The sequence below is a fragment of the Strigops habroptila genome, chromosome 23 (assembly GCF_004027225.2).
Source record: "Strigops habroptila isolate Jane chromosome 23, bStrHab1.2.pri, whole genome shotgun sequence".
Classification (NCBI taxonomy): domain Eukaryota; kingdom Metazoa; phylum Chordata; class Aves; order Psittaciformes; family Psittacidae; genus Strigops; species Strigops habroptila.
Window position 1 is genome coordinate 2,320,470 of NC_044299.2, and position 12,997 is coordinate 2,333,466.

Below are 12,997 nucleotides of genomic sequence, written 5' to 3' on the forward strand. Positions count from 1 at the left end.
TCCAGGGGGAGAACAGGGGAAAAACAAGGACCGTGCTGAAAGAGGGCCACCACGGGATTCACCACGGCTCCCCAAAGCCCTGTCAGTGACCCGTTACAACCTATGCTTTAGCCAAAGGTGCTCCAGATTCTCGTGGTGGGATCCTGGTCTCCCCCCACTGCTCTTGAAGGTGGAGACAGGAGGACGGAGGAAGGAGAGGGTCTAGCGCAGCTATTTACACCATTGATCCGTAGGGCAGCACTTGCTTTCCGAAGGCAGGAAACATGTTGTCGTCGTCCGCGGAGGGGGTTCCCGTGCTCAACATCCTTATCTGATGGTCTTTTTGCTAGTAGTGGTCTTGGAAACGATCCTCACGCTGCCTCCCGTGCTGGAGCTGACGCCTCGGCTGCTCCCGGAGCTGAAGGTGCTTCCCCCGCCGTAGCTGAGCCCCCCGCCGAAGCCTCCGCTCCCGCCAAAGCCTCCGCTCCCACCGCCGAAGCCGCTGCTCATGCTGTAGCCGCCGCCGCCGCCGCCTCCCATGCCGAGACCTCCTCCCATGCCCAGGCAGCTGCCGCCGCCGTAGCCCATCCCACTGGAGCTGCTGACCACCGCTATGCGGACACACAGTGCACATCAGGGTCCTGCCATCCCACTGGGAACGGTGCAGGGACCCGCACCTTGGTGGCAGGGGGTGATGGATGGTGCAGGACCATCCATCCAAGGTGGGGGATCCTGCACCATCCATCGCCCCTATGGCAGGAGTGGAAGAAGGGGAGATACTTACAGACACTCACGGCTCCGACTCCCTCTCCAGCAAGCCTGTTGGAAAGGGGAAAGTAATCAATACAGGCAAAGCACAGGCAAGGTAGAACATTAGCTTCTGGGACCATCTAGTTAGACTGTTGTGGCCTTCAGCAAAGACTATGTCATGGGTGAAAGGTGGCAATGCTCATTTTTGTTAGAGCATCAGGTGCCAAGAGCTGGAGAAATGAATCTTTTCTAAGCTCACAAGTTAAAATACCCTTCTCGCTGCCCTTGTTTTACACCTCCTGGTGCTCCAGCCCCCTGGGGAGAGCTGTCTCTTTGAGCCCAAGGAGATGTGCCCTGCTCTGAAGAGCAGCACACCACAGGTCCATGTGTTTTTCCTCACCTGCTCTCCTCTCCCTCCAGCAGCTTCCTGTAGGTTGCAATCTCGATGTCCAGGGCCAGCTTGACATTCATGAGCTCCTGGTACTCGCGGAGCTGCCGGGCCAGGTCTGCCTTGGCTTTCTGCAGAGCATCCTCCAGCTCGGACAGTTTGGCCTTGGCGTCCTTGAGGGCCATCTCCCCGCGCTCCTCCGCCTCGGCAATGGCTGCTTGCAGGTTGGCACACTGAAAACAAGGAAAACAGACAGTTGTTTGACTTGGGCTGACCCAAACTGCTGTCCTGAGTATAACTATGCTATTGTTGATACTGGCTGGTGGCTCCCAGGGTGGCACTGAGAGCTCCTGATGGGCCATCAGGAAGGTGTCGTAGGGTGGGTGACTGGGAGCTGCAGCCATAATCGTGTCCCCCAAGAAAAGGAGAGATAGCTACATCCCTTTGCTTTGCTGGGGTAGCTTAGTAGCTCACAATTTGCTTCCCCAGGAAGCTTCCCCAGCACGTCCTTGCTCTGAGGGACCTTCTCTGATGGGCAAACATGGAGGTGACCATGTCCTCTTTAATGCGGGGAGAAAGCCTGGCCTTCCAGCCCTGCTCTAATGCCAGGGGCTGGCTCTTTCTGCTGTTTCTGACCACCACCATCTCCTCCCGCCCGCCCTGCACTACGCAGCAGCTGCTCTGCAGGAACATCCCCCTCCTACCTGCTTCTTCACGCTCTCGATCTCATTCCGCAGCCTCTGGACCATCCTGTTGATCTCTGAAATTTCCATCTTGGTGTTGCGCAGGTCATCGCCGTGTCGCCCAGCAGAGACCTGGAGCTCCTCGTACTGGTGTGCAGAAAGGAGAGTGCTGGTTAGGCACCTCAGGGCTCAGGAGAGGGTGAGGGGGCTTCAGAGTGCAGGTCTGGGTGAAGGTTAAGGGGCAGGGGACACACTCCTTTGAGCAACCTGCCTATGGAATAACAGCGTTTTCCCTTAATTGTTAATATATGCTAAGGCAGCTGTTGCATTGCATAGAGCACCTATGGGTTGTCTGCTACTATTAAGAACCTGGAAGGGAAAGAAGAGTGCTCTGTGTTTAAGTAAGTCCAGATCTACCAGTGACTCTTTGTGAGCCTAGGGTCAAGGCATTTAAGCATCTTGTCCCTTCGTTTCACCGCAAGACGTGTAAGGGTGGTCAAGGGTAGCAGTGTACAAGCACCCAGTGGGGATCTGTATGCAGGAGCCTATTGCAACATGCACAGAAAGATAAATTCATCCCTCCATCAGTTCTTCCTCCCACCAGCTAGTGTAGTGCCCCTTGAATCACAGAAACCCGTCTGTCGTTCTGGTTCCCCACCTTGTTTTGGTACCAAGCCTCAGCCTCTGCCCGGCTCCGGTTGGCAATGTCCTCGTACTGCGCTTTGACCTCTGCAATGATGCTGTTGAGATCCAAGTTACGGTTGTTGTCCATGGACAGGACCACGGAGGTGTCAGATACCTGCTGCTGCATTTGGGACAATTCCTGCAGAAGATGCAAATAACAAAGTTGACAGTCTGGTATTTGGGATGGAAACCATGCAGATAATGGGAGCCCTCTCAGCCGAGCCATTTTCTTGCATTTCCCCCTGCTCTGCCTCTCACCAGATGTCCTTTTCTACCTTACACTTGTATTATAATTTCAAAGAGGCAGTGACCACCTTCTCTTTTACTGCTGTACAGCTCTGAGTATGGCCGGAGCGCTGGGGCATGGAGAGCTGTACAGCAGGGAGCTGTGGAGGATGTTCCTGTGGGGAGGGCTGGCTGCTTACCGCTTCGTAGAGAGCTCTCAGGAAGTTGATTTCATCTGCCAGCTGATCTGCTTTGGCCTGCAGCTCGACCTTGTTCATATAAGCACCATCCACATCCTGAAGAAAAGAAAACCAAAGATTTCTGATAAAACCATAAGCCAAAGGGGCTTCAGAACATCAGTGGGACCATCTCTCTGCTTCCAAGTCTGTTATTCTTTAGGCTTGTTTTTATGTTGCTATGGTCAAGGTTTGGTTTTGGGGTTTTTTTTCACTGTAATGTTGGACATTTACTGTGAGCCAGAACAAGGTTCTTGGGCAGAAGGCAAAGCTCTGACTCATGGGGATGTGATCAGAGACCAAGTTGAATTGAGCCACAAGAGGCCAGGTGGTTTGCAACAGGGCAGCTTCATTGGCATGGACAGGGTTATGCCCATCCTTGGCCTTAGGAGGACACAGCCCATACTTACTCCTAGACATGCCAACATCATATCCTGACCCAGCCGTGAGGTTGTAGAACCCCAGCTCCCACCAGCTTTGCATAAACTCTGTGCATGCCCAGCAAATGTCACTGTCTGTCCCATATCTCCCAGTTCACTCACCTTCTTGAGGACGACGAACTCGTTCTCTGCACCGGTGCGCCGGTTGATCTCATCTTCATATCTGTTAGGACACAGAGTGAGAGGGTTTGGGTGGAAATGAAGAGCAAAGCCAGCATGGGAAGCAGCAATGGGACCATTCCAGTCCCAAAGCATTAGCTGTAGCTCACAAACGTATTCCTTACTCCCACCTCTTTGCAGTTCAGGGCAGATGCAAATGATTACTGACTTTGAACCTGCAAGACTCCATCATATGAATAGTCTCAGCTAAAATTAATAGATTCTAATCACTGCCCTTACAGTCAAGTTCATGCATAAATGTGGGCAGATTCAGAGCCTGTTTCGGTAGGAAGCAGGAGCAGGATTCTTGGTGACCTTTGCCCAAAGCAAAATTGTGCAAAAGGCTGCTTTGCAACGTCTACAAATATATAATACTGTAATGATTTGATATTTGATATTATAATAATGCTAATGGCTCTGAATAACCCACTGCAGCATTTAATTAAAGAGAAAAGCCTGTGATTCTTTAGCCATGGTTGTGCAAGAACAGATCCTCATGCTCCAGACTGTTTCTGTGGAACTTTTTATGGCTCTGAGCAACATCCTTTCATCGGATAATCAGGGCAGGGCAGCTGGAACGTAGACAAAACATGTAGGCTCTTGAGGCAAAGACCTGGATTTTAAAGGCAGGTTTGTGCCAGTCCTCTAATATTGGCAGAGATATCCCTGCAGATGGATCTCCAAGTGGACATGGGAAGAAGTGGGAATTAGCCAGAGGACTGGGAACAAACTCTAGATTTGAAATAAAATGTGTTCTCTTTTCCAGGCAGTAGCTCCAAAATTGAGACAACTTCATTCGTCATTTTTGGCTTGATCAGTATTTCTGAAAGCCTATAATACATCTGAAGACCTTAGGTGCGCCGAAGTACAACATACTACAAGCTATGTCAGTCCATTCTGTCAGCTCTAAGTGCCATTTCCCTGTCCCCCACCCCAAAAATATCTGTCTCCTCATATGCTTAACTATCTACTACAAACATATTTCAGGTCTCCAGGGTGTTTTTCTCAATTTGCACGTGGCCAGATCTAGTTTAATATGGGAGAGATTGACTACAGCCAACTGAAGATGAACGGCCTCGCCTAAAAAAACCACCTAAATGTCCCTTGTAGTCAGCAGATGCCAACTGGCACGTCCTTAAAATGACTCATCCCACCTCTGCTGAGGTGATAATCCCTTATCTCAGGACGGGATTAATTTCCCTTCCAGGAAAATCATTTTCTTTGACAATAGTCAGAGAAAAGAGCTGAACATCTTTCACGTGATGAGTGCCGAGCGCACGCAGGTCACCTGGTGCCCTCTGGAAAGGTTGATATTTCCTTTGGAAAAAGAGAAGTGGGGGGATTTTGGAGCTGGCAGTTTATGGCTATGGTTCATTCCCTTTTTGCATGTCCGTCATACTCATGAGGTATGCATTTTTCTGTCTCCAGGTCTATTATTTTGGGAGACCCAAGAGATCAAACTGTAACTTCTGTTACACTGGAGCAGCTTCCCACAGATGCACGAGTTCTGTGCTGAATGCTGATCCTGCACGTAAGAAATCTGACGTAAGCAGAAATAATTCTGAGACAAAGTTTTGCTTTGATATGTTCATTTTGCAAACTGGAAGAGGAACCCAGCACAAACCCAAAGGGCACCAGTGAGCATGAGCTGCCTGCCCTGATTTTCCTGTCTGTTAATCATTTATGCTACAGAGCATGATTTCTTACTTGTTCTTGAAGTCTTCCACCATGTCCTGCATGTTCCTCAGTTCAGTGTCCAACCGTCCCCTCTCTCCCATAAGACTGTCCAGCTGCCGTCTGAGGTTGTTGATGTAGGCTTCAAAAAGGGGCTCGAGGGACTTCCTGGTGACTGTGTGACCTTGCTCTTGGAGAAGGCTCCACTTGGTCTCCAGCACTTTGTTCTGCTGCTCCAAGAAGCGCACCTGGGGAGAAACAGAAAACAGGCACATGTGGAGCCCGTGGGAACGATTCACAAAAGAACGCTGCTGTCATGATAAGGTGGGATCATTCAACAGGCAAAGAAAAGGTCAAGAGATGCTGGGACAGTCGGGGGGAAGGTTTTAGGATCTTCCTAATTTAGGGCACCGGAGTCTCAAAAGTATCAAAAGATGTTTAGCAATATTTTTCAAGAGCTATTAAGCAGGCCAGACACTTGCAACTTCAGGTGTTTTTCCCCCCACTAGATGCTCAGCCCACCTTACTGGTTTAAACTGGTGTTATCCCATTGAGTTGTGTAGAGCTTTGCCATTTTGCAACCAGTAGAAGATCCATCCATCCATCCAACCCCCAGGATGTTCTTTACAGGGAGGAGGGGGTTTACTTTTTCAATAAAATAAGGTGATGAAAAACTCATCCTTGCAAAGAGGAAACCTGAGACAGTTCTTAGTTTTCAGCCAAACCCATGCTGTTGGCTGGGATTAGTTCAGACAAGCCCCTAAATCCAAAGAAAGTTTCTTCCTGTTGCTTTTTCCTGAGGCAACTGGTAATATAAAGATGTTTAAGGCCAAACTCTCACCTTGTCGATGAAGGAAGCAAATTTGTTGTTGAGGGTCTTGATCTGCTCCCGCTCCTGCGTTCGCACCTTCTGGATTTCTGGGTCAATATCCAGCTTGAGGGGTGCGAGGAGGCTCTGGTTGACAGTCACTTCATGGATGCCACCAGGTGGGCAAACAGGGAACCCGGGGCCACCTCGACCACCAAATCCGGGACCTCCCATCCCAAATCCACTGCCCAGCCCATAGCCGCCACCACCACCTCCTAAGCCAAAACCAGCTCCTGCTCCACCACCATAGCCAAGACCAAAGCCAGATCCTCCACCAAAGCTGTATCCACCACTGGCTCCACTCCGTAGACCTCCGACTGAGCTGTAGGAAATTCTTTTGCTTCCACCTAGGTTATAGAGACTTCTGCTGCCGAAGCCACCACCAGCTCCGAAGCCTCCTCCACCTCCGGCTCTTCCTCCTCCAACTCTGGAAACAGAGACGGAGCTAAAACTGCTTCTGGTACCACTGCCACCTCCTACGATAGCAGAGCCTGAGCTAAAGCCCCTCATGCCCCCTCCAGTAGATGATCTGAAAGAGATCCGACTCATGGTGTCTTGTTCAATTGGAAATGCAAAGAACAAGAGAAGGAGAAAAAAAAAAAAAGGCTGGGAAATAAAAGCTGCGCAGCAGGAAAAGAGCAGAGGGCAATGGAGACAGAAACCCCTGTGATGGGAGAGCTTGGGAGTCTCCTCTTTTATCTGCTTGGAAAACTTGGCACGGGAGTTCAGAACTTGACGTGCCTTGCAGCAACTTGCCTTGTCAAACACACCTTGGCTATGGGGAGGCGCTGAAAAATGCATTGTTTGCAGGCAAGAAAGTAACGGAGTGAGGGAGCTCCCCCCCCCCCCACTAAAGCCTGCCGCTCTGAGTCATGGAATTAGAATTGAATGGGACGATTTGGCCTGTGCTCAGGGGCAGGATCCAACACGATTCTCCCAAGACCCTGGGAGCCGGTTTTCCTTAGGTGAGCCAAGCGTTCATTCGCTTGAGTAAGGTTCCTTGTGCTGAAGCTTTTTGCAAGGAGAAGTTTAGAGTTTAAAGCATTGCACAGCAAACAGGGCAGCAGAAACAGGGGCTTTTCCAAGGCTGCCAGCTCTGGGATTGGACATGCTGGCATGTCCTGTTGCTGGCTTGGGAAAGCTGGGGCTGAAGGCGGTTTTACTTAACAATGCAGCTCTTACGACTTCTTTTGGGAAAGGGATCTAAAAGATCATGGGCTGGAAGTGATGGGCTGACTGGAATTTGTTTCGTGGCAGGATTTTCTGGGATCTTTCTGGGATCTTTCTCCCCTCATTGTAGGGAAACTGAGAAATCAGTTACCATGGCTTTCAGGGACAGGAAGTAAATCCCTGTTCAAAAATAACTTCAAATTAGACTAAATAGTACGACTAGACTTATAAAATAGTTATTAAAAAGATGTTTGAAATGATTGCTCTCCTTTTGAATCTCTTTGTCAGGCTCAAGGTTCAAAAGCTCCCTGTGAAGTGGTATTTTTATCACTTCTTTTCCGCCCCCCCCCCGTATTAAGCAGCAGTTTCCACGTCATTGCTGGCTCTCTAAGATGTTCTGTGAAGGGGAATTCACCCTCTTTTCTTCCAGCTCCCTCCCACTCCCTTCTTCCCTCTGCTGAGATCATTCAGTTGAAAAATTTTTCTAAAACAGCTTTTGCCTCTTGATGTTGGGCTCTTGTGTTGAACTCTCACCCAGGAGCTTCAATCCCCATGATGAGGCTGGGTCATGCTTTAGGATGGTGTAAAGGCAGGAGAGCTGAGGACCCCCTCTCTTGTGTCCATGAAGATCTGGACACAGTTTGCAAGAGAAGATATCCTCTTCCTCTCACCCGAAATACTTCTGCAAACTGGATTCTGCCCAGCTGCATCCTTGTGCTGTGGGGACTGACCACCTTGGCCAGGCTGAGTATCAGATATAACAATAGTGCAGGGCAGAGACATGGAACCCTGAGCAGCTGAATCAAAAAGGTTCTTGAAATCGTCTACGTGAGCGATAAGTACAGGAGCTTGATCCAAAACGAGCGGCTTAAGGGTATCTGCTGCAGCTCATAGCTTGTTTCTGTTGACGTGTTTCCAACCGCCGTTTTCTCTGTCTGGGAACTTGAAAGAACCTGAGCAGAAGGGTTTTTTTTGTTTTGTTTTGTATTGTGTGTGTTTTCCTCCTCACTGCAATCAGAAGAAGTCACAACGATCATCTCCTGCAAGCCCTCTTGTCGCTGAGCGTGAGTCACTAGCACCCGCAGGGCTTGGGGTGAGTTATCAGGAAGCCGATCCTTGGAGATGCTTGGACGGGCTGTTGCAATGCAGCTTCCCACTGAAAGGGAGATGGCTGGGCGGTAGCAAGGGGGTGCTCTCACCTCGGGATTGGAGATGTGGGAGCCTCCTGGGTGCTGGAAAGGCAGTTTCACTGGGAGAATTGCACCCACACTCCCATTCAGAAGCAAGGAGCCCCCATTTCACAAGTGATGCACAGCAGCAATAACCTCAATAACAACACCACTGGGGTTATGCTGGTATTGAAAACAAATAAATTCTGTTACCACCTTGGCAGATGTGTGGAGATTTGCTTCCCTAAGCCTGCAGATATGAATTGGCACCTGTGTGCCAGACCCTATGGATGCGGGCCAGGCAGAGAGCTTGCCTTTGACTTCCAAAGAGCTATGCAAAGTCACACCTGGGAACCAGTGCACAGGCTGCAAAGGTTTTAATTAAAGCAAAGAGAAAGGCTTCATGTTGAAGGCAGTCATTATCTCCCCAGCTCTTCTAGGAAAGCCTGTTGCTGCAGACAACGGTAATTAACTGGAATATTACAAAGAAGTTGGAAGAGTAAAACAAACGATGGTTTAGGCACCAAAACGAGGAAAATGCTTGCAGAATCTCTCAGTCCCACACAGTTTCCTTGCTCGGCTTATGTTGCTCATGCACTGTCCTCCTGTAGCTGCTCAGGGCTGCAGGTGGGCTGTGTTTGCCCCCTCAGATGGGAAGATTTCCTGCAGAATGTCATAGCATCATAGAATCCCAGACTGGTTTGGTTGGGAAGAGACCTTAACGCTCATCCAGTTCCAACCCCCTGCCACGGGCAGGAGCACCTTCCACTAGAGCAGGTTGCTCCAAGCCCCTGTGTCCAACCTGGCCTTGAACACTGCCAGGGATGGGGCAGCCACAGCTTCTCTGGGCACCCTGTGCCAGCGCCTCAGCACCCTCACAGGGAAGAACTTCTGCCTTATCTCCAACCTGAACTTCCCCTGCTTCTGTTTGAACCCATCACCCCTTGTCCTGCTGCTACAGTCCCTGATGAAGGGTCCCTATGTCAATTTGGGAACCAGGATTTGCTGCAGAGGGGTTGCCTGGAGGGTGAGGGCGCTGTTGGGGTGGAAGGTGGGCTGGGGTTGTGGAGCACCGGGAGGACAAATGGGGCCAGCTGAGATGTTTGCAGGAGCTTGGCTGCCTGTGAGCACCACTGTTGGGCTTGCTATTTGGGCTCTTTCCAGCTCGGTCTGGAATAAAGATGCTCAAAACTGTTAAGGTTAGTTAAGGTTAGGTTGTCATTAGCTGTATGAATTCCTTACACCCGTGCTGTGTCATTCAACGCTTGCACTGCAATTGAGGTGACTCACAGCTTGTTTTTAACCTTCACTAGTTTTTGGCCTGTCTGCAGCATGCTTTGCAACAGCAGGGATTGAGGAGTTTGGTTTTGTCCCCAGACTTGGGTCTTTCTTACTGTGTCTCTTTTGATTTTCTGGGAGAATGGAGCTTGGATGCTCCAGCATTTCGGTGCATCTGGGTTTCAGCGAGGTTTTGCTGCAGCCGGTGTGAGCATCTCCTCTAAACCTGCTGGGGCTTGCTTGCTCTTCCCCATTTGCTGTGCTGAGTTATGTACAGCCAGGATGTGGAGAGGTCAGGGAAGAGCAAAGCCTCCGAGTCTTTGAAATGCAATAAGGTGTGAGTGGTTGTCTGAGTTCAGTTTCTTACCCCACTTTTCTCTTCTTTATTCTCCTTTTAGAGTGATGGCTGACCAAAATACTGGCATTGGTCTGTGAGTTGCTCTGCTTCAGCTCACCAAAACCCATCCTCAATTTAGATCATCCTGATAAATGATGATTTATCATTTATGTGCTTGGGTTTGCTACATCATTGTAAGAAAGCAGATATTAAATACTTGGGGTTTGCTCGTGCTGGCAGAGCTGTTCAAAACCCTCCCTTCCATGGAAGAAAGGCTCTTGCATTAACCCCAATCCTATGTTAAGAAATGAACGGTGATTCACTTTTTTGTTACTTAATGGATAAACCCCCTCCCCCCCTCTTCTCTGATTCTTCTATTTGATTTCAAGCTTTTAATTATAATTTTATCAGAATTTTGAAACTTTTCCCCCAAAGTAAAGCAAAAGCTCCCTTCAGCTGAAGGTTGGGAGCATTTCATGCTACTGGTTCTAGTTTAGACTAAAAAGATGTAGGAACACATAAATTACAATCCAGTTTTATTGGACACATTCCAGAAAGAGAAAGGAAGGAAAACACAGCGTTGTATCACTATCATTGGAATATAAAAAGCTGCAATTTTCTTCTTAATGGTACTTTCACACAAATAAAGAGACATGCTGGAATGCGAGAGGGGTAAATGCCGTCAGAAAGGGGAAAGGAGTTTTGGGGCACTGGTGTGCTCCTGCTCCCAGTTGCCTCATTTCCCATGTGCTGGGCTGAATCCTGGCTGCACTTTTCAGTTTACCAAATGTCTTCCTTTTGGCAGAGAAATCCACACACAGTGGAGGTGCTGAAATGCCTCCAGGAGCAGTGCGGACATGGGCCTTTAGGCAGAATTTCAGATTTTCAGTGTAATTTGCCTGTCTCAGGCTTTCACCGTCTCAGGCTTTCACCTTGACTGGTGCTACCAGGACAATGGGGGAACTCAGCGAGACTTGGATGATTCTGGCATTTCTTCAGCTATTCCAACCCAAGCTAGCATGAGACATGACAGCAACTGAATTTAACTGCAAACACAGATCTGGCTTTTGGAGAACTCTCTGCCTCAGTTGTTATTTAAAAGTAAGAAATCCTCTAATTTGGAAAACAAGCCCTTTTCCATAGGTTGTGGATCAGTCACTGATGGCTCCTCTGACAAAATATACCCACAAGATTATGTGTAAGGTGCCACTATGGGCAAACTTTCATTTAAGAGAAAGGACAGGAATGGGGGAGTAGTTTGGGCTTCCTTTTATATAAGCTCATTACAAGTTAAATCCACATCCCTGTGAGTGGTTCTTTTTAGACGGAGGTATCTCAGTTTGCTTTCCTAATATTACTCTCTGAACCACTGGCCAGGCTCATGTGCCTGACTTCATACAGCTGCTATGCTCAGCACATCTGGGCAAAACATGTTTTTCGAAGCTCATCTGGGAACAGGGAAAAGAGGGATTTTCCATCGCACTCGGGTAACTCAGAAGTGGCTCCTAAAGGGCTCTGTGCTCCCACAATAAGGGATGTTTTAAGAGGGGCCCCACACTTGCAAGCCACTGCCTGGGATCTTTCAGTAACCTCCTGGGGTATTTCTACATAGCAGAAAAATAACCCACATCTCTGATGAAGATGAGTTGCTTAACTTGAAGGACTGAGTTTGGTTCACCCCAGCAGTGAAGGCAAAGCAGGCTGAACTGAAGCCAAGTTCCCAGCCCATCCCTGGGCTTCTGTGGGCCAGAACTGAGCTAAAAACCCGACTTACTTCATCTTCACTGCTATTTGATCTGTCTTAGCTGATGGCTGTCAGCTAGCCACAATGACAAACAAGCTGCTCAGCCTCATTAAAAGCAAACAAACAAGCAAAAAAGAAACCCAATTCCCCATTCAGAAGATCACTTAGGCCCGTGGTTTCCTTTTAATCCTGTTTCAGATGCTTTGAGAGATCTGGTTAACATGTGTGGTGCTGCTTTTTCTCAACTGTGACCCAAATGCAGAAGAACTACAGTACAAGGAGCTTGGACAGGGCTGTGTGGAGGGGTGGTGGTAGGCAGGAGTGATACAGGAGTAATGCAGGAGCAATGTGGGAGCGATGCTTTTGGGGAGGGTCTGGAGCTGGTTTTACTCGGGCTCTGTAGCATTCTTCAGGCTTTGGCTTTTTATGCTCTTTTTGCTGGAGGAGGTTTTAGAGACGATTTTCACGCCTGGGTTGGAGCCTTTTGCACTTCCAGAGCTGAAATTCCCTCCGCTGGTGCTCAGACCACTGCCACCACCTCCTCCGTAGCCAAGACCACTTGCAATGCTGAGACCACTGCCTCCTCCGAATCCACCTCCAAGACCACCACCACCCCCGAGTCCAAGTCCTCCTCCGCTTCCAAAGCTGTAGCCTCCACCACCGCCGCCTCCAAGACCAAAACCGCTTCCACCACCTCCTCCAAGACCAAAACCGCTTCCACCGCCTCCTCCTAGACCAAAACCACTTCCGCTGCCTCCTCCACTTAGGCTTAGTCCACCAAATCCTCCTCCTACCCCAGCTCCACCAGCCATGCCAGAGCTGGAGCTGATGACGGCTGCAAAAAAAAGCAATGAGAGGGTTGGACATGTGCATGGCAGTCACATGGTTCCAGAAAACACCATCCTCAGGACCCCAACCGACAGGACTTGAGCCCAACTTCTGTCCTCTGTGCAAGCCACTAAAGCTGATGGAGGGCTCTGATGTCTTATATTGGGCAAAACCTTCCTATTCCCAAGGTTGCTCACAGCCTGCCCTCCCAGTGGGCCCAAAGCAAGACATGCACTGGGATACTTACAGTAGCTGATGGGGTTGAGTCCTTCTCCGCTCAGCCTGTTGGAGGGCAGATAAAGGGAAGGTAAGAGTAAAATAAAGGAGACCAACTGCTGACAGGGACAAAGCAACAGTCACTATTACTCCTGCAGGAATTTTGCTC

General features: G+C 49.3%; 1 protein-coding gene across 1 annotated transcript; it reads right to left on the minus strand.

Moving 5' to 3' along the window:
- Positions 1 to 306: 306 nt before the first annotated feature.
- On the minus strand, positions 307 to 6,635 carry LOC115618689 (keratin, type II cytoskeletal 6A-like). The gene is made up of 9 exons (XM_030510491.1): positions 6,060 to 6,635; positions 5,252 to 5,466; positions 3,488 to 3,548; positions 2,910 to 3,005; positions 2,459 to 2,623; positions 1,822 to 1,947; positions 1,130 to 1,350; positions 764 to 798; positions 307 to 590 (listed from the first exon to the last, which is right to left on the minus strand). The coding sequence occupies exons 1-9, from the start codon at positions 6,633 to 6,635 to the stop codon at positions 307 to 309; spliced, it is 1,779 nt and encodes a 592-aa protein (XP_030366351.1).
- Between the last annotated feature and the right edge of the window lie 6,362 nt (positions 6,636 to 12,997).